At 40.5% G+C, this 24188-nt stretch overlaps 2 protein-coding genes across 3 annotated transcripts in view; both read right to left on the bottom strand.

Annotated features, from left to right (window-relative positions):
- Positions 1 to 207: 207 nt before the first annotated feature.
- On the bottom strand, positions 208 to 8890 carry ADGRF4 (adhesion G protein-coupled receptor F4). The gene is made up of 8 exons (XM_036380483.2): positions 8813 to 8890; positions 8396 to 8432; positions 8107 to 8267; positions 6873 to 7130; positions 4435 to 5799; positions 3520 to 3561; positions 3381 to 3440; positions 208 to 1190 (listed from the first exon to the last, which is right to left on the bottom strand). Exons 1-8 carry the CDS (start codon positions 8888 to 8890, stop codon positions 1185 to 1187), a joined length of 2007 nt encoding a protein of 668 aa, XP_036236376.2. The 3' UTR covers positions 208 to 1184.
- A 4887-nt stretch (positions 8891 to 13777) lies between these two features.
- The window catches only part of CD2AP (CD2 associated protein), a 77488-nt gene continuing 67077 nt past the window's right edge, over positions 13778 to 24188 (bottom strand). The window contains exons 14-18 of one of the 2 annotated variants that reach the window (XM_036380685.1): positions 20460 to 20575; positions 19568 to 19654; positions 18782 to 18966; positions 18007 to 18070; positions 13778 to 16817 (exon numbers count right to left, since the gene is read on the bottom strand). In XM_036380685.1, the coding sequence (XP_036236578.1) occupies positions 16776 to 16817; positions 18007 to 18070; positions 18782 to 18966; positions 19568 to 19654; positions 20460 to 20575 (494 nt within the window). In that variant the 3' untranslated portion in view covers positions 13778 to 16775. Of the gene's footprint in view, positions 16818 to 18006; positions 18071 to 18781; positions 18967 to 19567; positions 19655 to 20459; positions 20576 to 24188 lie in introns of those variants that run through there. The other variant, XM_036380686.1, reaches the window with a different exon arrangement.

Genomic DNA, 24188 nt, shown 5'->3' with positions numbered 1-24188 from the left:
CAGAACATCTGGCTGTGGGTTTTCCATGCCAGGGCATTTTTGTCCCTCTTCAATAGAGGCTTGTTGTTGACATTGAACTGTGTTATTTTGCTTAAATCTTCTATATTTCAAATGTATGGGAAGTCACGTAGGTTTGAGTGATTTTTGAGTTGAGGTAGTACTACAGGGCATTTATCTACATTTTTGGTAGAGAAGGGTAAGTACCACTTGTTAGAAACAATGACAAAATTTCAACTTTATTTTCATTTGAAACCATCAATTTATCCTGACAGGAGTCAATAATGCTTCCATCAAGGCCTTCCTTGGAAAGGGTTTCTCAGAACAAGGACAGATTTTCTGTCCACACACCCCATCTCACATGCAGAAATAATCTCCTTTGTTAGGACATTGCACAGGAGATTTCCATCATTTGATTCAGCTCTGCTTGCTTTCCCACATCTAAAGGGGGAAACTGATTATTACCAGAGTCCTCTCTCTTGTTCATCTCTGTCATTGTCTTGCAGGACAGGAAAAAGAATGAAAATTCTGTCCTGACAGATCAGAAAAGGGCTTTGTACAATTCCTCTGACACAAAAGTACAAGTACTGAGATGGAGACAACAAATATTGGGAGGGAGAGAACAGTGTTTCTGCAATGCAGAAACAGGTCCATCACTCTGGGAGGACAAATGGAAATGATGAATACAGTAGCAACAAATAGAATCAGCTTTTCCCAAAAGACAACCAAAATCAGCTAGATAATCCTCAACATTTGTACATCACATGAAAAATTAAATAATTTTAGAACAGCTCCACATACTGTACAGCTCCTTATTGCATTGCCAAAAAAAAAAGAAAGAAAAGAAGAAAAGAAAAGAAGAAAAGGAGAAAGAATTGAAGCACTGAAATGGCAAACAAGGACAATCTCTCCTCACAGCAGTTTTCACAAAGGTGAGAAACAAGTTTTGTGTTTCAGCCTGTTTCCTCCAAGGCCTGCAGCAACACTGATGGTTTCCTTCTCCTGACAGCAGGTTCAGGGCCTTTTCTCTTCTGGTTTTCATGATGCTTCCTGTGGTTGTGCTCCCAGACAGGGCTGTCCATGCTCTGAGCTGGTCAGGCTCTTCAGCTGCCCTCAAACCAGCATCTCTGCAAGAAGTCCTCCCTTTCTTCTCGCTGCTCAAATCCACTGAAGACAAGAGCTCACTGCTAGGACTAGGAGGGAAAACAATCAGGTCAGATTACAAGTATCATCTGTGGAGGTGGAGGGTCCATTTCAAACAGGAGGTGCCTCAGGATCCTGTGAGAAACATCACAAGATGGTCACCTTAAAATGTGACCCACAGGAAAGGCTCCTGCAGGTCTGGGGAAATTCAGAGACTTCACTGAAGGCACAGTCTGCATCACCCTTCCCGTGTTTTACAGCAACCATTGAACCCCCAGATGCACAGTCCCACTTTGGGCCCCTCAGTGCAGGAAGGACATTGAGGGGCTGGAGCATGTCCAGAAAAGGGAAGGGAGCTGGGGAAGGCTCTGGAGCACAGGTCTGATGAGGAGCAGCTGAGGGAGCTGGGAAAGGGGCTCAGCCTGGAGAAAAGGAGGCTCAGGGGGGACCTTCTGGCTCTGCACAGCTCCTGACAGGAGGGGACAGCCAGGTGGGGTCGGGCTCTTTTCTCATGTAACAAGCAACAGGACAAAAAGAAATGGCCTCAACTTGTGCCAGGGGGATTTAGATTGTATATTAGGAACAATTCCCTCACCAACAGAGTTGTCAACCATTAGAACAGGCTGCCCATTGCAGCGGTGGAGTCACCATGAAGTCCCTGAAGGTATTTAAAAGTCACATAGATGTGACCCTTGGGGACATGGTTTAGTGGTGGGTTTGGCAGTGCTGAGTTCACAGTAGGACTCGATCTCAGAGATCTTTTTCAACCTAAACAATCCCATGATTCTGAAGCTCTCTGAAACAAGACTTTTTTTTTTTTTTAAACAATCATCTCAGGTGTGACAAACTTCTTCAACTCTAATGAGTCAAACTCCATGTTTACACCCAAGTTTACAAAAATGGATGACTCACACCTTTCCCCTCTGTTATGCCACAGTAAACACCTACACGTGGTTTCTTCCACCCAGGTGAGTGACAACATCAACCCAAATTCCCAGGCACACACAGCCATAGTTTCCACACCAAGTTTTGCCCTGTGAGATCACTCAATATTTTTATCAAATGTTGCTGAGTCATGGGATTAGTGAAATTTCCATCTGTTGTTTCCAGACTATTATATTGATGGTGTCTTGAGAGAATTTTAACTTTCAAACTTTCAATCCTGACCCAATGCCTGACAAGACGTGAAACACCTTTATTGGATCTATAAAAGAATTGTCATCTCAAAGTTGCACAGTCTCTCCTGCCCCAAATGACCCATTTCAGAGAGGAGGAATAGCTGCCTTAACCCCTCTATTTTCCCCTCATAAGCCATGTACATTTGAACACAGAGTCACTAGAAGACCCTCTGCAGCTTTCAGTACAAGGATCATAACTGAGTAATAGACTGGAAAAAAAGCAAAGAAATTATTTTTCCCGTGTCCAAACTGTACTGACACAGTTTCTTTTGGCAGACAGCAAAACACTGCAGGTAATTCTTGAGACACTGTGTGAAACCACTAAGCCTTGGTACCAAAAGAAATCTAAGGACAACAGACAAAAGTTTTCCTGTAGAGGTAGGAAACACCAGCTCAGTGATGTCAGCGCTTCAGTTCTGCCAAAGTTTTGTAGGAAGCTGCTAAAACACAGTTTGTTTCCTTAAGGTTGAATTGCTTTAATGAATTGTTCTGATATCTGAAAGACCCTCAAGCTCTCAGGAGTACACATCAATTAGCACCAAAGACATTGGCTGGGCTCTGAGTGGTTCCTATCCCTCAGATTAAAGCAGAACAATCCTCTGACATCCTAAAGCAGCCCTACTGGTATACAGATCTATATTTTTGTGAAGGCAGGAAACAGGCCATTCTATTGGGATTTATGATTCCTAATTCCATTCCTTCCTTATTCAGTGACCTTAAAGCAAATCTAATATGAGGAAAAAAAAGTTACTGGGACTATCTACCAAAGGGGCTTTGATATCTGCAGGTGAAGAGATTGATTAAAAATACCCCTTTTTACTTTGTAACCATAGCAGTAGGTTATGCAAGAATCACAAAAATCTATTAATTGCCACTTCTGATATTTAGAAGTTTAATATTCTGAGCAGACTTTTGAGATACCTGTATGTCCTTCAGCAAGAATTTACATTTGAAAAGTGTTACATGGTGTAAGATGTAGTGGATGGTTCCATTCTTCTAACATACAAATAAGGTTTGTAAATTGGTAAATTAGCCATTAACAGGAAAATAAATAACCTTTACCTTTTCTAGACCCCACTTTCGCCTTGATGAAAAGCAGTTCATCCTTAAGGCTTCTCTTGTCTGCAGATTTAAATAAATAATATTAAAGGGACCAGTTTCTCAAGATGTAGAAAATGTTCATATAATCCAGAATAAGTACCTTTCTGTCCAGAAGTGTCCCAAACAACAGGATGAAGAATCCCTAAGAAATTGCAAAACCAGTTAATAAAACCAGCATAACCACATGATATTTCTTAAGTGTTTCTAGATGTCTTTTCATTAAGGAGAGATCTAATCACCTGTGATTCAGGTAACAGCAAAGCACAAAATGGGTTTATCCACCAAGGGCACATGGGCTCTCTGGGAACAGCAGGAATGGATATAACCTGTGTTAATCCTGACTGTGAACTGGACTGATGGGTAACCAACCAGGACTTTCTCAGCCCACTCAAGGCAGCCTGATCCAAGAAGAGCTAAGGCAGACTGGGTGTGCAGCAGTGCATCAGGTAACACTGGGTGTTTATGCTGATGAGTTAATCAAAACCATGGAATCAGCTGTGGAATGGAATGGGTTGGAATTGACCTTAAAGGACATCCAACTCCAACCCTCCAACATGGGCAGGAACACCTTCCACTACACTAGGTAGCTCAGAGCCCCATCCAGCCTGGTCTTGAACATTCCCAGGGATGGGGCATCCACAGCTTCTCTGGGACACCTGGGCCAGTCTCATCTTCACTGGAAGGGAGAATTTTCTGTGTAATTGTTAATTGATAAGGATCAGACATCTTTGCAGTTATGGACATTAACTGGTGTATTTTACATCTAACATAAATTAATCATGGGATTATTCCTTCATTCACTTCCAACCAGACCAGTTTGTCCCATGACCTATCTGCACCTAGAACACCAGCCCGGGATGCCTCGTGCATGTGCCATGGGAAAGCACCGGGTGGAAGGGAGAGCTGAGATCCCGCTTTTCACACACACCTGCTGCCAGCCCCTCTTTGATCTGATACCTTTATGCCAGGCTCAAGGTCTGAGCACCCACACTGCTCCCAGTGTCCCAGAGCTCACCTGGAAGGCGTTCAGCAGCGCAAACACGACGTGGAAGGCCAGAGAGCGGCTGTCAATGATTGTGGCTAACCCAAAGCCCCAGGTGAGGCCCAGCAGAGGTGTCAGAAGGGCAACATTTTTGCTGACTCGGATCATGCTGCTCAAATCTTGTGACTTGCAGCCATCTCCAAGGGAGGATCTCCCAGTCTTCACCACAACCACGACTACCACAATGAGATTCATGACAATGATGCTCAGGGCAGGTACAACAAAAGCCAAAAGGGCTTTTGTCTCATACCAATTGAGCCAGCAAGCTCCACTCCTTAAATACCCATTTTTTGGTTCAGTAATAGCAACAGTGAGGACAGATATGACCAAGGGACATCCATATCCAATAGAGAATGCTGCAGCTAAGAATACAGATCTTGTTATCTTAAAAAAAATTAATAATAATCCATAGAGAATTAAGAGGCCCAAGGTAAACATCCAAAAAAACAGGGCAAGATAGAAAAAGTGAAGGAAAAAAGTGGCTGCCACACACAGCTGGTAGTTCAGGGCTGCATTGTGCACAATGGCTGCCAGGATGAACAGGACGTCAGCAACAAGAAGCGAGGCAGCAATGTTGACCAAGCAGAAGTGGCGCATGTAGGTGATTTCAGTTTTGGTGACATGCTGCCACACCACGGCCTCGACGACGAGGCAGAGGACCAGGCTGAGAATGGACAGCCCCAGGCCCACCCGTGTGATGTAGTCCAGCAGGGAGCTCCGTGGCACGGCCGGGGCCATCAGGATGGAGAAGGCTCTGTAGGTGCGGCGCCGGTGGGCGCAGACGCAAACCACGGCGCTGGCGTTGTGCGCGCGCACCTGGCACGCCCGCGGGTCCCAGCGCCGCTCGGCCGAGTGCCACCCCACGCATTGAGCCCCCACCTGCTCCAGCTTGTTCAGCTTCTCAAAGGTGAGCAAAACGTTCTGGAACTCCTCTGGCAGCGACACCGACAGCACCATCCCGTTCACAACAGCGGGGTCCGGCCGGTTGGTCCCCAGGATGGCTCCAAGCGTTGGAAATGCAACGCTGATGGCTTTGGAAGCTCTGGGCAACCTCAGCAGCTCTTGCTCTGGAATCACCACGTGGCCAGAAATATTGCCTGTGCTGTTGAACTCCATGGAAAAGTCAAAGCTCTTTTCTGAAGTGTTTCTGTGTATGCTGTAGCCTTTGGTGGCGATGAAGGGCTCCTGGATACTTTCTGACCCATTTCTTAGAAGAAGTTTCCCAGCAAATAAATTCACCGAGTCCAGTAATATTGAACCAGCATTTCTGTCCTTCACAAAAGCCCAGTTGGAAATGATGGAGCTGTTCAGAATATGGTTTGCTATCCTGCTGTAACTCTGAAACAAACAAGCAAAATAGAATTTGTTTTGTGTTAGAAGAAACCAAATATTATTCTCCTGGCAGTGCCTCCAAAAAGGCTCATTTAATTCATGAGTGATTTCTATAAAAGGAATAATTCTTTTGACAATGAATATATTCCCATGACCCATCCCAGTCAAAACCAAACTTCTCATTACTAGAATTGTCCTATCCTCTTCATATCCTCCATCAAAAGGTGATTAGAGAAGTAAATATAAAGCAAAAAGGACAGCCTAGTTCTATTCCAGATGCTGACCCACAGTGGAGGTCTGATTTTTACTACCCTCTCTGTATTTCTTCCCCTGCTCTCTGATCTCTGAGTTCATCAGGCAAAGATCTCAGCTGTTGTTGTACAAGGCTGCCTTCCCTACAGTGTCATACTTTAGAAAGTAATTCTTCCTTGTACTGTTAGCCTGTGATGGTGTTCACAGGGGTTTTCAGGTGAGGGAAGAGACGAAAATGTTGACTCCATGTTCAGAAGGCTTGATTTATTATTTTATGATATATATATTACATTATAACTATACTAAAAAGAATAGAAGGAAAAGTTTCATCTCAGAAGGCTAGCTAAGCTAAGAATAGAAAGGAATGAATAATAAAGGACAGAGAGTCGAAGCTAATTGGGCTGGGATTGGACATTAATTATAAACATCCAAGATGGGCCAATCACAGATGCACCTGTTGCATTCCACAGCAGCAGATAACCATTGTTTACATTTTGTTCCTGAAGCCTCTCAGCTTCTCAGGAAGAAAAATCCTAAGAAAGGATTTTTAATGAAAAGATGTCTGTGACATTAGCCCATGCCTATAACAGCAGATCCTGAAAACCTTTGCTTTTAAAGACATTTAACTCCACAATCTATTTTCATCACACATGAATAAGTTAAAAAGTTTCTCTGCTAACAAAATATCCCACTCTGGAAACTCTTTCCAGGTGATCTCCATGTGACCTGCAGCCAGCACTTCATTGGACAATGGCCATAAGGACAAAATACTTGTGGATGCTCCGTAAAGTTCAGAAGCACCTCCCAAAGCCAATAAAAGTAAATACCTGCATTTTTCCTCTAGTCACATTCTCTGATAGCAGCAGGGAAATCTTCTTTAGCAATTCCACTATATCAGCAATGTTTCCTGGGATGGCTGGTGAAGACAGGATATCTGGGATGATGCATGAAAAATCAGCTTGGCAGCTATGATTCCCAGCACCAAAATGTTTTGCTCCATCTCCAGGCTTCCCAGGCCCTAGCTTTCCTCCTCCTACAAAAGGAAGATGTCCTCCAGAGCATGGGAGTTCACTTTGGGATATCCTCTGGAGAGAGGAAATAGATTTGAGAAAATTAATGAAAAGAATGAAAATGAAGCCACAGCTACAATTAGGCAAGAGATGCAGTGCTGGGTGTGCAGAGAAGGTGCCAGATGGACTGAAACCCAGGACCAAAGCTCACCTGAGAAGAACATCATGGTTATATTACACACATGAATGAAGAGGCAAGAACTAAATGCAGAGTGACTTGATTAAGTGACTTGATTAAGGATCTTGCAGCAGAGGAGAATTTGTCATAAATCATCTGATTATTACACACTTTGGTGTTGTTCTTTCCTCAGTTTCAACCTACTTGGTTCAGATCCACGTGAGGAACACCAGCCAAGTGAACAAGGCAACTTCATTTCTGAATTATGTTTCCACAGAAACAAAAGAATCCTCCCAAATTTATTTCATATCATCTGATTAAAGATTGTGAAAGAACTACAGCAAAGTCTGATGAGGAGTGACTGAGGGATCTGGGAATGTTCAGTCTGGAAAAAAGGAGGCTCAAGGGGGGCCATATCACTCTTTACAGCTACCTGAAATGTGGTAATAGTGAGGTGGGGGTCAGCCCTTCTCACAGGTAACAAGTGATAGGACAAGAGGCCATAGTCTCCAGTCACATCAAGGGAGGTTTAGATATTAGGAAAATTTCTGAAAGGGTGGTCAGGCATTGCAACAGACTGCCCAGGAAAGTGGTGGAATCACAATTTCTGAACTTGCTCAAAAAAGGTGTAGAGGTGGCACTTGAGGACATGGTTCACGTGGTGCTGCTGGGATAATGGTTTCACTCAATGATCATAGAGGCCTTTTCAAACATAAACAGTTCTTTGATTCCACGAAGTCAGAGCCTGTTATCAAAGTATTCTGTGTTTCAGGATCCCATCTCCCTTTGCTCAAGACTGAAAGTGTATGGAAGGAGGGCCTGTCTTTGCAAGAAGTCACAAGCACAGGCCAAGGTGCACAACAGCATCCTCACCTGAAAAAGGGACTGAACATCCAGGCTTGCACAAGCATCTGACAGCATCTGCCACTTTCTGTCCTCACAGACAAAGCTTGTCTCCCCATGGAAGGAGGGAGAGCAAGGCTGAATACAAATTGCTCCATTATCTTGGCAGGGAATGAGATTTATACAGGCATCTGGAAAATAAACAAAGCAGACACTGTTACATGGTGAAAGACAGTATACCATGGTCTGTGATGCATCAGGGGTGTGAAGTATTGATAACTGATAAACATTTCACAAAGCATTACCCAGGGCACTGTACCTTGCTCATAACCAGTCTTTGATTCGTTACCAAGAACCTGAAAAATAAGAAGTGGAACATAGAGTGAATGTTCACATAAATAAGTAAAAGATGACTCCTTGGTACAAACCAGAAAGGGTTTCAAGAGGAAAATAGTCCTTTTGAGGTCCAGAGTGCAGAGCTTGTGGCCCTTTGCTCACACAGACCAACTGAGAACTCTCTACTTAAAGTCTGCCTCTATATATGAAGCCTTCAGTTGGACCCTGCTACTGAAGTGACACTGAGATCATGCACAGATCTCAGAGGAGGAAGTTGTTTATGATGAGGGTGGTGAGACACTGGAACAGGCTGTCCTGACAGGCTGTGGCTGCCTCATCCCTGGGAAGTATTCAAGGTCACTTGATGGGGATTTGAGCAGCCTGATCTAGTAAAACTTACCCTGGGAGTGGTGTGTGGCACAGCCAGGAAGAAGTGCGCAGCCCAAAAGAGCAGGCAGTAGATCACCCTCACATCCATCACCACTCATTTGCTGATTTCCTCCTGGAATAAAGATGTTAAAGTTTAGACATCTCTGTTTCCACTTTTTGAACACAGTCTGATTACTTACTAGTAAAAAAGCAGCTAAACCTGTGCCAGAAAATGTCCTTACTGGACTTGCAAGGTGTTTTTTCAGGCATTCATAATTCAGTTCCTTTACTGAATGACTTGTGAGCCCTTTCTTTAAAAAAAAAAAAATCTGTTCAATGCTGTAAACTGCAAGCTGGAAAGCTTATTAAAGCCTCTCAGCCTGTGTGTCCCTTCTGAAGGGATTTAAGACAGTCTCATCTCCACTGCGTTCAATGCTCTGCTCCCTTGGTCAGTTCCTGCCATGTGAGTAGCAAACGTGGGCACACAGGGCCCAGAAATCAAACTGTGATAAACAAGGGCCAGAGTGAAGAGTTATTTCCTTTGCAAAAGGATTCAGACCTCTATTCCCTCCATGAAGTTCCCCACAGTCCTTAATAAAAGTTAAACATCCTGGGATGCAACTTGTTACAGGCATATTTGTTAGAGAAAAATAATCCAGCAAAGGGAATGAAGGAAAAACAACATGATACATCAAATCTCATAATTAGATGCTAGACATGTCCAAGGCAAAAACAGCAGCTGCTGTGGGCTCAGAAGAATTGAGACACTGATCTTCTATCATCACAAGTATAAAAAGATTAATTTAATAAAAAGAAATCAAAAATAAAATGCATAAAAGTTAGTGAGCTAAACCACTAAAGCAAGAAGCAAATGCACAGTGACAAAACAGGATGACAGCTTGATCTCAAGAGAAGGCAACATGAAAAACCTCATCAAATTACCATGCCTTGAGAGGAGCACCTCAATTTTCCACCTGACACATACTGATCAGCACAGATGATACTGATCAGAAGCAGAAGGGGTCCTGCACTGGGAGAGCAGAGATGTGTTTTCCCATCCAGAGGCTCCAGGCTCTCCCATCTGACAGCATCAAAGGCCTAGGCACACATCTGGCTGCCCCTTTCATCTGTGATGTTTGTCCACCATGTTATGATTTCAGATTTGTAGGGTTTATTACCTAATCATGAAATTACCATAAAAGAGTTCAACTAATGCACTGAATCTCTTAGGTAGCTCTTAAGGAGAATCTCATGCCAGCCTCTGAATTCAGCTGTTAATATGAAAAGCATTTTCTGGGTTAAAAGCTAGCAGCCACTAGCTCTTCTAAGGAAATAAAATGGATCAGGCAAAACAAAGCAGTATATTGGGATCAATATTGCCAAAGAAGGGGAGGTGGCTGGGAAACACCTACAGGTTTGGGGTGAAAGGCTGCACTGAATTCCTTTCTGATTTCTGCAGTCATTAAATGCTTATTGCCAATTCCATTTCACAGCTCGGAATCCTTGAGCTCATCGTGCCTCACCACTAATTAATTCACATTCATTTTGTATTTAATCACGGGTGGAACCCCACCTAGGGCTGTTACCTCTGAGTGAGGCAGAAATCTGGGACATCTCCAAGAATGTCGGGCTCACCGAGACACCGGCCCCTGCCAGCAGTGGAACACGGAGCTCGCTCAGCTGCATTGTTTGACTCATCTTGGAAACCACCCAGTCCCAGCACTGCAGCAGCCTGCCAAGGCAAGCACTGTGCAGCTGGAGAAACTCGGGGCAAAACAAGCAAGACAGCAGCAAGTCACTGTTACTTCAGGAAAAAACATGGGTATAGTGGCACTGGGACACATGAAAGCATAAAGAGGATGATTTGTCTCTCATCATAAACTATCAACTGCCAATAATCCCTGCCTTTGTAAGAAGCTGTAAGCATGATACTCCTCTGTTCCAGAGGTTTCTGCTCCAACCATGTGCCAGGACACAGGTACACGAGCAGCTGAGGTGTCAATACCCTCTCATGTGAAAAGGACTTTCTAGTAAGGGGACACTTCCACAACCAGCTCAGGAGATTGTCACCAGCAATCCTCCTTCTCCAGTTCATTCCAAAGCCCTTCATAGAAGGGAAAGAGCAAGGAGAGACTGGATGGGCAGTGGCTACAAGAGAGCAAAGAGTCTCTTAAAAGAGCAAAAAAAAAAAAAAAGGAATTTAAAAAGTAATCCCTATGTTGGTTAATGCCCACAGCCTTATGTTCAAATCCCTTACTCTGACTCCTGTTGGGTAAAATTGAAGTATCTTGTAAAACTCCATGGAACTGTCTTCCTTTCCTCTACCCCAACCATATTAATGCAGATTTTAACTACTGGCAGGATGCACTGTACAGCAGTCTGGCCCCACATGGACACAGCAAACAGAGGGATCTGTCCAAACAATGACAACTGTGGAAGTTAAACCCCCCACAATGCTGGACCCAAAGTCTCTGTCCAAAGAGTCCTTCATCACCTGGAGTCACCTCTCTCCCCTGTCCACTGCTCCAGAAAACAAACTACAGCTAAGTCTACAGGGAAAGGTGTCCTGCACAAAAAAAATTACAAGCACATTTTTTACAAAATTAAGATTTATACTGACTTTGCAATAACTTGCTCGAGAAATATATTTTTCCAAACACTACAAACTCGTAACTACAACATTTATCAGAAGTATTAAACCCATTATTACAGAACCTAATCTATTGGTTTTAGGGCTTGAATGGCCACATGGCTTGCTTAAAACTCAATAAACCACCATAACATGATAACCTGCCATTGCTACCAAGCAAGTTAAGGCTGCAGCAGGAGGCTTTAGTGTTCACATGGTCATCCAAGGAAAAAAAGTAAAGCTCCTAATTCTTCAGAATGCTGTCAGTTGTATTTTTAAAGGAAACATAGTTGGAAAGTGTAGCTTTAAGTGAAGCAAGCTCTAAGAGGAATCTTTATATGTAGCCATAAGAAAACTCCACATTTTCTTAAAAGTGATAACACTGATTAGAGACCAATTACAAAACTACAAGAAAAAAAAAAAACAAAACAACAGAGGTTAATTAAAATATCTATTTTCACAGATGTAAAAACAACATAAAACTAAGGAAAGAAGTGCACAGTAAAGACAGCCTTAGCAATTAAATGCATTTTAGATTATGAATTAACCAATTTCACAGACCACTGACAGTTCTCCAGCAGCTCTAATGAGCAGGTTTTATTTTATGTGGAAATACTCACTGTTTCCAGAAGTCTGGGGAATACTGTGAGCAAAGTTAACCCAGCCAGGGATCCCCAAGGTCTCAGACGTGACTCTCTAACCACTCATCTGCTGCCATCCTGCCCCAGTCTCAGTCTCACCCAGCCCTGCCTGGGTGCCCCAACGCATTTGGAGTTTTCCCATGAAGAAATAATGTTGGGCAGCAGCTGCCTCTTTTCTTGCCTGACTGGATTAAGGCTGAGGAACTTGCAGATGAAGGTATTGCACTGCAAAATGACAAAACACCTTACAAACACACCCACCAATCTGCCAGATTGCCACCTCTGCCAGGAGTCCACAGGGATGAATCACACCTGTGGGGTTGGTGCCCTTCCTCTGGCTGCAGGCAGCAGCTTCTGCTCTCCTGTATTTCACAGAATCATTGAAAGGTTTGGATTGGAAGGGACCTTAAACACCATCCAGTTCCAGCCCCCTGCCATGGGCAGGGACACCTTCCACTCTTCCAGGGTGCTTTAAGCGCCCTCCAACCTGTTCTTGAGCACTTCCAGAGATGGGACATCCCCAACTTCCCTGAACAACAATCTCTTAAAGACTTCAAAACACTAATGATCAACATCTGGTCAAGTTAATGTAATATCATTCATAAATGCAAGAGCACATTACTGACAGCACCTGGTGCAGCTAAAAACCTCAATGGGCAAATAATAACCTTTTTTCAGGGCTACCCCATCATAAAGGGTGACAGTTATCAGCTGAACCTTGTGCCATGGTCACTGCTGGCTCTCTAAATATCATCTCACCTTCAAGAGCCAGATTTCCAATAGTCAGAAATGTACAGCAAGTAGTTTATCACTACAGAAGAGCAATTCCTAACACTCCTTCACACAGGGCTGACTTGGAAGATCTCTGGTCACTGATTTTTTTTTCTACATTCCTGCAATGTGTTCATCAGGAGCTTATGGGGTTTCCTGTCATTTTGTCTGCTGTCACAACTCCAGCCAGTCCTCAGTTACAGGCATGTCTACAGTTTTAACCTAAAGACAGGTATGATTTACTGTTCTGCTTTGATACAGCCAGCCTCACATCAGGATTGAGTAGGAATTTAGCCAGGCACAATCAAGCACAGCCAACAGAACCCACCTGGGAAGGTGAAATTGATACAATTTGATACAATACAGACAGAGATCAATTAGAAAAATACTTTATAGTAAGAAATGCTAAAAACCAAATCACGTCAAGGTATGGACAGGTTTCAGAAAGCTTCTTGCCCATGTCTTGGAGCTGTGCTTCTACACACTCCCTGAACCTTTACTGCGATGGCAAAACTGAATGGCCCTTGATTCTCAACACCTCCTCAACATCAAGAGTTCTCTGAAGGACACAAAGCCCAGCATCCTGCAGCCCTCAGACACCCACCCGCTTCTCCCAGAAGGAAGCTGTGTCAATCTGGGCTCCCAGGGGGCTTGGAAAGAGATTGAAACCATGATTCTCAACAAAGAGGCACTCCAAACCCTGACCCCAGCAGCATCAGTCTGATGCTTTACAAGCTGGTTGGGGCTGTTTGCATTCCTCAGGCACATGCAGGGAGGGGTTTGTCTTCTCAGCTCCTGCAAAATCCAATTACCCAAGATCTGCAACCAGCTGTGCTCATCAACTGCTTTCTCAGAGATCAGAAACATCTCAGGTAACTTTTAGAGCAGCCAAAAGGCAGCTGTGTGAACCTAGGTTTACCATTTCCTTCGGAAAGAGGTAACAACAGACTTGTGCTATCTTAATGAATACAAGGTATTTATTTAAAAGTTCAACAGATACTTTGCTATACAATTCAAACCTTGCAATAACCACAGGTTTCCATCAGAAATTCACTTCCATGAATATTAATGAAAATAAATCATCTTTGCAGAAAAAAATCAAGTACACCTGTAATTTTGCTTTTTTAAACTATACCTTCTGTACTACCAAAAGATTTTTAGAGAATCTTGAGATTAAATGAAAACCTGGCAGTTTAAAAATGCCCTTCTGCTGTTTCATTCTTTATGTGCCTTTTCCCCCTTCCATATCCCTATTAAACATGCCATACCCTCAGTTTTCAGTTTTCACTATATACTTAAGAAGGGATTCAAACATGCATTTATCCATGTTACTGACTGGCAATAGGGATCTTAAATAAAGCCTCTGAAGATGCAGAGTAAGGTTAGTTCAATATGGGCCAAGAGGAAAAAATGGGGGGAATGAATAGATCCTGAAAAGTTAAAGTTAAAAATTCCCAGTTACATTTGCAAAGGAAAACAGAGCTTTCCAACTGTAAGGATCCTAAACCACCCTGATAGTCAGGAGCCAGAGCATCCCAGTGAGATAATGGAAATCTGAAAACTTTAAAGGGGTCTATTATAAATACTTTGCTTCTACCCCCCCCCCACTCCTCCTTGAAAAGAATTTAAGGGCATACAAAACAATCCTGAACAGAATTGAGCAGATGCCTGAAGAGGTTTTTATACTCATTTTATTTGCTGAGTTTGGATAGCATGCATCATTTTACAGCACCGGTAGACAAGTCAGTGAAGCACACTGCTCTTAGGAACTTGTACTGTGGAATGTCTCAAAACCATTACCCTCTCCCCCTCCACTCCAGTATGTAACACTAGCTGAAGACAAGACAGACACGCATCAGGGCAACTTCCTTACGGCTACAAATACTCATAGCAGCGACTTTTAAAGGAGGGTTTATTAAATCAAGTCATTGCACTTGGGTCATTTATTGCTAGAGCGAACAAAGGCCATTAAATAACAAACACCTCTCATTTGTGGCTTTAGCTGATTGTCTTGTTCTGGTCATCCTCTGCAAGCTCACATACAGGCACAATTTCTGCAGAGCAACCCCTTCCAAGATTTGTTTCATGCTCCAATCACAGTGAAGAGCTTGTATAACAAAATTGGGTCCTCCATTAGGCTCAATTCTTGTTTTTCATCACCTGCTCTACAGGCATGAATTCCAGGCAAGAGTTTAGTGTCTGTTGACAGCACATGATTCCTCAATTCATTTGTGATGCACTTGGGCAATTCAAGGTTAAAAGCATTAAGAGTAAATCAGCTTACTAGCAATTTGACTAGCAAATATTACTCCATACCTGCATAGTGTATTGAATAGATTTCAATGAAATTTCACAAACTATTTGAATCAGTAGTGGACAAACATTCCCCAATTAACTTTTTGACATTTGTATTTGATGACACAAACTGTAGAAGAATTTCATGGTGTGGGATTACTCTCAAAAAGTAATACTTCCATGTCACTTCAACAAGTGACACACTGAATAGTTACTGGATTTATGACTACTCCCATGAAGAGAAGCTGAATTACTTTCTTTTATTGGTGAAGTTGCCAAACTATGAGGCATGTTTTTGTCTTTTAAGTTACAGCAGACCTAAAGGAGATGAGCTGATTAACAGAACTAATGAATTTGACTGGCTTTCTAAAGCTGTATGTTTTTTAATTCTTTAATCAGACAAACACATCAATAAATACCATTGCCTCCCATCACTTTGCATATTATTTGTGTATTGTTCTGGTGCAAGTTTTGAGCCCAGGGGTTAAAGATAATGGTAATCCACAAGATCTCAACTTCTTTTCCATAAAGTAAAGACACCATCTTGGACACCAGCACAATGATGTCAAAGCAATTGTTCCAATCACTTATTAAAATACAAAGATGTTACTAAGTTTAGAGGTATGCAATATACTGAGAAAGTTTATGGCATAAATATATAAATATTGAGAGCTTTTGAGAGTATCAAAGTTCCAAAGGGATTTATTTGGAGATATATTATAAACAAAACCTGACTATTGTAAAAACAAATCAAGATGCATACTTGAACCACTAGAAAGACTGATGACTTCAGAAACAGAGAAGTACAGATGCTGTGACTTAAGGTTTACTCTTTCATCCTCTACACTGTAATATTTTAGGCACAACAGGTTGAGTTGAGACTGGACCCTCGCTTTGTTTCTGTATTCCTTGCATTTTGTGGTTTAACAGTTAATTTTGTCATGATTTCACAATTAAGTCTTAAATCCCTTTTTAATCCAATAGTGCAAGTGACAAACCGTTCTGCTAAACTACTGGAATTAGATCATTCAATCTTTCTACAATGCATAGGAGTTTCACCTGCTTCATTGCACTAACAAATTCCTATCTCATTATTCAGACTATGCTGTTCATAAGTTGAGTATTCTCACTGCAGACAGGCACAACAGCATAACCCTGGGTAAGACTGCCAAAATTATACAAATATTATATATTCCCTTTTGCATGTAGGGGAAAAGTAGTGACTACAATTACAATACAGTCATTCCATCCCTTCCAACAGACTATTTTACAGATTAGTTGCAAAGACAGATCACCCTATTTATAGTATAGATCTCTTTAAAAATTAAGCTACAGGTATTCAATAAAAATCTATTAAGAATTCCCTCTCCTTTCTATACAGATTCAGTAGTATTTTCAAGCAAACCAAAAAAATAAGGTCTGCAATTCCAGCACAGTATGAAATAAGGCCTCTTTTATATTGGCAAAAAAATTACACCATTATTCTTTTTTGTTTTCTTATCTCTCTGAATATAAGACTATATTCCTTTGTTTTTATTATATTTTTTCTTTAAGACTGTAGAACACCAGAGCATCCATTATAATGAAATAAGAGTCACTTCTCCTTGTGTTCAGCTTTGAATTCCTGGCAAGTTAAAAACATTGAGTCCATAGCTGTCTCATGTAGACATCACTGCTTTCTTCAATTTTTCTATTTCAAGCTGAAAAAACAAACATTTTGAAAAGAAAGTCATTATTAAAGTAGCTATAAAGTCTTCAGAGCTTCCACCAAAGTTATAACGTTTACATTTCAAAGACACTTAAGTATTACACCATAGAAGCACTTGACAGTACAGTATTTAAAGTTGATTTTGTACCACTATATTGCTAAAAAAACAGGAATTTAAAAGAATTAAAAATTTCACAACAGTTCTGGTATAATCTTTTTAAAATTTTAAAAAAAATCTGACTGACAACAGTTCTGGTATAATCTTTTTAAAATTTTAAAAAAATCTGACTGATAAATCAGTTTATCTGGATAAACTCTCTCTGAAAAAAGAAGTCAAAGCTGGGTTATGCAATCACCTGACAGGTCCCCATGTAATGCTGCACCACCCCTTTCATGCAGAACACTGCCTGGATTAATTTGTATTTCTTGACATGGACTTAGAGGACACCTGGAGTTACATCCTCTTCATCTCTACTGCGTATTTAAGGCACCATGATTGCTTTAGAGTCACATTAAAGAGAGACTCACCAGAAGTTTCTCTCATGTGTTTCAAGTAGCTTTGTAGCCAGCAAGATGTACTATTTCACAAATAAAATGTCCTTTTGTACCAGAATGAAATAATTTCCTACAATGAGCTCATCCTATTAACTACCTAATGGCATCATACTGCAATGCAGGTAGTGTTCTTCATCAGTAAATTGAGGAGTGGCATTCATTCATCAGGAATTTTTTCAGATGCATTCTGTTCTTTTGGCAAATCATCCATACTTAATATTTAAACAATTCATCAAAAATGCAGAGAAGTTTACTTTTGTTTTTCTTTTGATTACTTAAATTAAATAGGTCTTTCAATCTTATAAATGCAAAGTATTAACTGTGTCTCCTGGAAGTTGTCCAGTTGGACATATTTCTAGAAAAGAGCAGAACCCAACAGCACTAAACAGAACTGCCACCCCAACCCCCACACTGACTGTTACAAATAATATTCCAGAAAAAGAAAGGTGAACTTGGATCTTCTCTATGCATCCAAATGCCTCATGAGGCATTCATTCAATCACAAAATAAAACAGCAACACAAAAAGAGACTGAACAGGTTTGTTAAGACTTTCCTGTGACATCAAATCCCAGAACAAAGCCTACATAACCCCTGAACTCCCCATGCCCTCCCAAAGTAACATTACCTCCAGATTGCTTCGCAACAGCTTCTCTTCTTCCAAATCCTTCTTTAGTTTTTCCAGTTCTCTCCTAAAAGTAGTTAAGAGAAGGGGGAAAAAGAAACTTCACATTACTGAGGACAGGATGCAGAGGCCTTGTTTAAATTTTACAAGTGGGACTCACAAAACAAGGCACACGCCCACCTGTGAATTGTTACTCATATCTGTTGGACCACAAGTTTCCACCATCACTCAACACTTCTTACCTACTGCTTTTCACCTCTCCCTAATTTTTTAATCCCAATTTTAAGGAAGCTACTTAAATGTTTGTGCTGTTAATTTAATATTTAAAGTTGAATTCAAGCTAAAATAACCTAAAATAACACAGCTACTTCTACACACAGAATAAATTACTTAGAATATAAGTCATGTCAATACTGCAAGTACTTTTGCACAGTGTTACACAAGGTCTGCACCATGTACTTATGTCATTACCCCAAAAAATTAACTAGTTTTCCTTACAAAGAAAGCACAAACTGTTAAAGAAATACTTTCAAAAAGATGTAATGGATGCAGGAGTGCAAAGCAGGAGGGAAAAAATGTGTAAAAATTACAATACTACTCTGACATCAAATTTGTACGTATTCAGGGCATTTAGTAAGATTAATTTAAATAGAAAATACCTGAATTTATGTATTAATGTTATTAGCAGAGGATACCTTTCTTAATTTAAAGTTTGGCATTAACGACATTTATAAGATGTCTATATAAGCCCTTTCAGATTGACAAAGGAAATATTTACCCATGCTCTTTCTTCAGGGCATCTACTAAACCCATTAAATCATTAATCTGAGTCCTGAGTTCTTCCACAGAAATTTTTTCCTCATATGTTTCTCCTTTCAGTTGGAGGTCTCCAGGTAAAAAGTCGAGTATGACAGAGCTTGGTCTCTGAGATGAAGGTGGGATCAGTGGGCTGAATGCAGATGGCTAAAAAATAAATTGGCAGAAAGGTAAGAAGTAAAATCTTTATGAACTGAATGCTTACAGCACACAGGTTGTACCAGGATGGGAGCTAAATGTGCGTAAGTTCCCTTAATTTTCTACCTAAAAGGTAAAAAAAAAGTCCAGTTTGAATGGATTACTGGAGTATATGAGATAGTTACTTTATACAGCTCTTAATTAAGGATTTACCTGAGGGCCCTGTAATCACTAAAGAAAGTACTTACATTTCAGTCCCCTTCACTTAAAAAAAAAAGTGATTTAATGGATTCCACTGGATCGTTATAAACAAACTTTTGTGCACCCTGCCGATCTGCTGTTATTCTGTCTGTCAGGAGACTGAAGGCTGAGCAGATATGGAACTTATTTGGGAAATACCACCTGATACAGCAGTTCTCATCAGAACTCATGCACTTTGTAAGTATAAATGAACTTCAGTACTAAATTTCTTACTATGACTGAGCTCACTTGTACTCGACTACAAGCACTGGCATTCAGATGGTTTCATGAACCTGTACTGGAAATGCAAACAGGATGAACAGAACACCAAGCTGTCTGGTACTCCTCTGGCTCCTTGGTAGCATCATACCTTCTTTGTTTCAACTGGCTTTGGTTTGGCACTTTCTTCTTCTTTCTGCACCTTCAAAATTTTTTCTGGACCCACATTTTGACTTGCCTGGTAAACCAGTCATAAGGAATGAAAAGTTTTCAGAATTAAAACAACAAAAATTAAAAGTAAATTAAAAAAAGGAAAAAAGACTTTCATGTGTTTCTAAAAATGCAATAGTAAAGGGGAAAACCAAGTAACAAAAGTTAAATTGCTACACTATCAAACTTTTCTGTCCCTGACAGTCAGAACTTTCCCTCCCCACATTGAGCTGAACTTAAATCAAACACAGGAATCTTGGGCAGGATTTTCAAGCTTAATACTTTCAATACTTAAGTCTGTGACACTTTGAGGAGTCTGTAGGTGCTTCCACAAAACACAAATGGGGAGTAACTGTAGATGGTTACTGGCATAACTATGCAACATCCAGTGAGAAAAACTGATTTCAAGGACTCTGCATCACCTGCTTCTCATTATCCGACAACCTCACATCAGCACTAAGATCATAATCCCCCTGTTACAGCAGCATTAAATTACAAATTTATAGTGGCCAATTGTCAAAGTCACTACAGACCGTTTCAGAGCTGTGTGTATGTACAACACCTATTGCACCATCAGTGAGGCCAGAAGAGCTGAGCTTTTCCTGCAGCAACACCCCGTGAAACAGAAACACTCCTTCAGCTGCAACACAGTTCCAGTTGTTTCTCTGACATTCACTTCCCTGCTGGGCATGGATTCCTGCACACAAAACCTACAGGAACTGAACCCCTGCAGCATTTTGCCCTGGCTCAAAAGACTGTTCCCCAGTGTAGTCCTGTTTCCTGGGAAGCCAGTTTTTAGTTCCCTACTATGAGAACACCCCCAAAATACTCACAGGACTACTGCTATTGAAACGGGAAGGCAGCCTCCTACCAGGCATCTTGGGCCGGTTCGCAGTTGGGTGTGACAGATTATCTGAGGTAGCTATGACATCATCAAAGCTTAACAGATCTACAAAAAGAGGAAAACAGAGACCACCATCAAGACCAGAAAGTTTTGCTGAGTTCTTTTTATCACTTTTTTTTTAACTTGAGACACAAAAAAAGAATTATCAGAATTCTTGTTGTTTTGAGGATTTTCAGCCTATACGACACATGAGGTATCTGAAACACCTGCATGACTTTGACATATCTGGGAAACTCTATTTTCCCCCCTTGAAAAAAACATAAGGATTAATTCAACTAGGACTTAAATTCAAGTTAATTTGTGTGAACAGAAGAAATGCTTTAGCAACATGGCAGCATCTGCAGAAAATATATTTATTACTTTTTCTAAGAACTGCCATATTCAACTACTTGAGAGTATATTTTCTTGTCACTGAACTTGACTTCTTGTCACATGAAAAGCATGAAAATGCAAGTTTAGTGACTAAGACAAAAATAAAAGCAAAATGGTAAATTACATACTGGTGTACTCCATATATTGGTGAAAGCTAACAAGACATTAACTGCACCTATGTCTGTGCAGGGTAGATTTTTTCACGTCCAGTATCTAAAGATAATACACAACTTCATAAAGACTTTAATAAAACACTTCAAAACTCCTCTCTTGTACTTTATTCAATCACACAGATCTCTTTGCTCATTAGGCTCTTTATGCTCACACCTCTAGGAAAACTCTCTCTGTCAGATCAGCAGAAATGCATTACATCCTCTGGGAACAGGCAACTTCAGGAAAAAAGTTGATAATAGAAGAACTGACCACAATTAGTCTTAGTAATGTAGGTATTTCACCTAAGTAACAACAGGACTTGGCCTTTTCTCCACAAAAATAAGTATACTTACCTGCCATAGATGTTTTGTGAGATTGAGTGGTGGTTTTTATTTAAGCATTGACATAAGATTACAGTTATTATATATCATTTACAACCCAAATACATCACTTAGTTTATAGACTAAAGTCTATAGACTAACTTAAATACCACACAGTATTTACTACAGGCACCATAAACAACATTCAAGATTTTGGGTTTGATTTTTTTCATGACCTCTGATTCTTACTTGACATTATGATTTGGCAAATAGAACCTATGATATCTCTTTTCCTGCATTCCCATAAAAGGTCAGATAAGAAAAAAGCCTTGGGTACACTGAGCCAGACCATTCATACTCCTTCAGCGTCTGGATGTCTTAAAATCATCCGATTAACCCAAGTTTTACTCACACATTGTCAAAGCTATTTTATACCTGTAGGTACTAAGTAGGTACTAAGTTTTCCACTGAATGTTTAATTGATTTTAATCTGTTCTCTGCATGAATATCCTTGAAGGCCTCAGAACATTCAGGTCCTTTGGATAGCCCTGACCAGACCTACTTCATCACCCATTCCTTTATAGCACAGTTACCAATCAGTTTTGCTGCTTTTTACTTCTATTCAAGAGAATGTCAAGACAGTCTTGTGTAAACATGCAATCACACCTGCAGTTAAACAAGCAGGGGAGAAAAAAAAAGAAAGAAGAAACAGAAGAGTGATGAATAGCAAGCAGCTGACGGAAAAGAGGATGAGGGAGAAATAAATGAAAAGGGATTTCTGTTCTAGTCTGTGTCAATAAAATATTTCCTTTAATACACTGCAAGCAACAGTAACCATAGGGTCATTGCATGGTCTTTACTCAATTCTCAGTAATCCCAGAGTACAAAGCTGTCAGAATCACAATGGAGTTTGAGCTGGAAGGGACCTTAAAGATCCCCCTGTTCGAGCCCCTGCCATGGGCAGGGACACCTTCCCCTAGACCAGGCTGCCAAAGGTCAAATTAGGATTTATATTAGTTAGGGATCATTAAAAAGGTAACAAGAAAAACTTTCATGCCTTTTTCCCCTCATCTCCCTAATTTCTGACTTTAAATGATCCTTCTTTTGTTATTCCACAGAAATGACAAATCATTTTGCAAGAAATTTAAGTAAGAATTATAAATTTAGTTGCTATTATGATTGTAATGCCAGTCCTGTCTCCATGAATAGTAAACATCAGGCATATTAAACATATTAAAAATATATTAAGAAAAATGTAAAGTTTGAAAAAAAAAATCACAATATTTGACAAGGCTTGAAGACCGCTAGAGTCCTGAACTGTGTACTATTTAAATATAGATAGTGGGATGATACAAAAGCCAAGGACTTTTTCCACATTTCTATCATCTTCTAAAGGAATTTGTTACACCTGAGAAAATTGTTCAACATTAAGACTGATTGCCAGAAGATTCCAGTAAGAGGGAATTCTGACTCTACCTCAATTTTTGTTTTTACTTTTCCAATTTATTGCTTTGGTAAAGGGAAGAAATTAAAACACAGGTTGGTGGAGATTGGGGTTTGGGCTTTTTGGTGGTGGTGGTGGTGGTGGTAGGCTGATTGGTTTTACTGCAGGCTTAAGGGGTTTACTGATGAAATCCATTGAAAGTTCACAGTCTATGCCCGTTTCAATCAATAAAATGATTTACCAAATAGGATTCTTACAGACAGCCTGTCAGCAATTGTTGAAGGAAATCCCATCATAGTGCCAAAAGAGCAATACCACACATCTGGTGATAATGTGGGTCAAAAAAAGGAGTTTCTCACTGAGCAAGAGCACCTTTCTAAGAAGATGAACTAAGCCTAAAGTTACATAGCATGGACTATTAGAAATGTCTCTTCTACAAGCTTACCACAGAACTACCACAGAGCTGTTAGGAGCTTTGACAGGCACAAATAATGAGAGGCTTTGTTAAGATTTGTGAATGTTTCAAGTGTATTCATAGCAGCTTGTCTTAAAAAGCCTTCACAAAAAGAAGCAAAGCTGAAGGGTGGCTGAAGAAATCATGGTTCCACCATCTCATGTGGCTGGGGTTTAAATACCCATGATACAAGTGAAATGCATTCAATATTTTAGAAGATAAGAACTCACATTAATCTGTGGAGTAAAAAGATGCCATCCTTTCTCATATTACTCATCTTGCTGAGATTTGCCCCCAAAAATTCAGGGGACAGCTATAAGCTATAAAATATTTAAGTGCTCAGAAGCTTCATGACTGTGTTCTTTGTGTGTACAGAATGATAAAGCCATTCAACCTACATACACCAGATGTACTAAAGGTACTGAACACATTTCACTACAAACAAACACAAAGTTTGGCTTATCAACAGCTCAACTATAAATTTTTTCTTACTGTTAGTCCCCACCAGTTCCTAAAGGAAAAGCCTACTTAAAGTAACTTCTTTAACAGCTAAGGAAAACAGGCATTCAAACAAACGAAAAAAAGTGCATTTTTAATAGAAACCCCAAAATTTTAGTACCAATAATTGCAACTGAAAACCACATTCACGATGTTAGGAAGAGGATGTGTATGGAATAAAGCATTTGGATTTCCTTAGAGATTGTTATCTTACCAAAATGGAGAAGGGTAGGGTAATTTCCTGACACGTAAGAAGGGAAACATGGCAAACAGGATAGGAAACAAAATCTGGAAAGAAAAGTCAAGGAGAGGAATGTCTAGAAAAAGATTCTGAACAAAAAAATTATTTTACAAAGCAGGAAAAAGAAACATTTGTAGAAGAAACAGAATTGCTTTACATGTTCAGCATGCCAGCAT

The sequence above is a fragment of the Molothrus ater genome, chromosome 3 (assembly GCF_012460135.2).
Source record: "Molothrus ater isolate BHLD 08-10-18 breed brown headed cowbird chromosome 3, BPBGC_Mater_1.1, whole genome shotgun sequence".
NCBI classification, from domain to species: domain Eukaryota; kingdom Metazoa; phylum Chordata; class Aves; order Passeriformes; family Icteridae; genus Molothrus; species Molothrus ater.
Note: the sequence above shows the minus strand (reverse complement) of the source record. Positions and strands in the feature narration are given on the sequence as shown.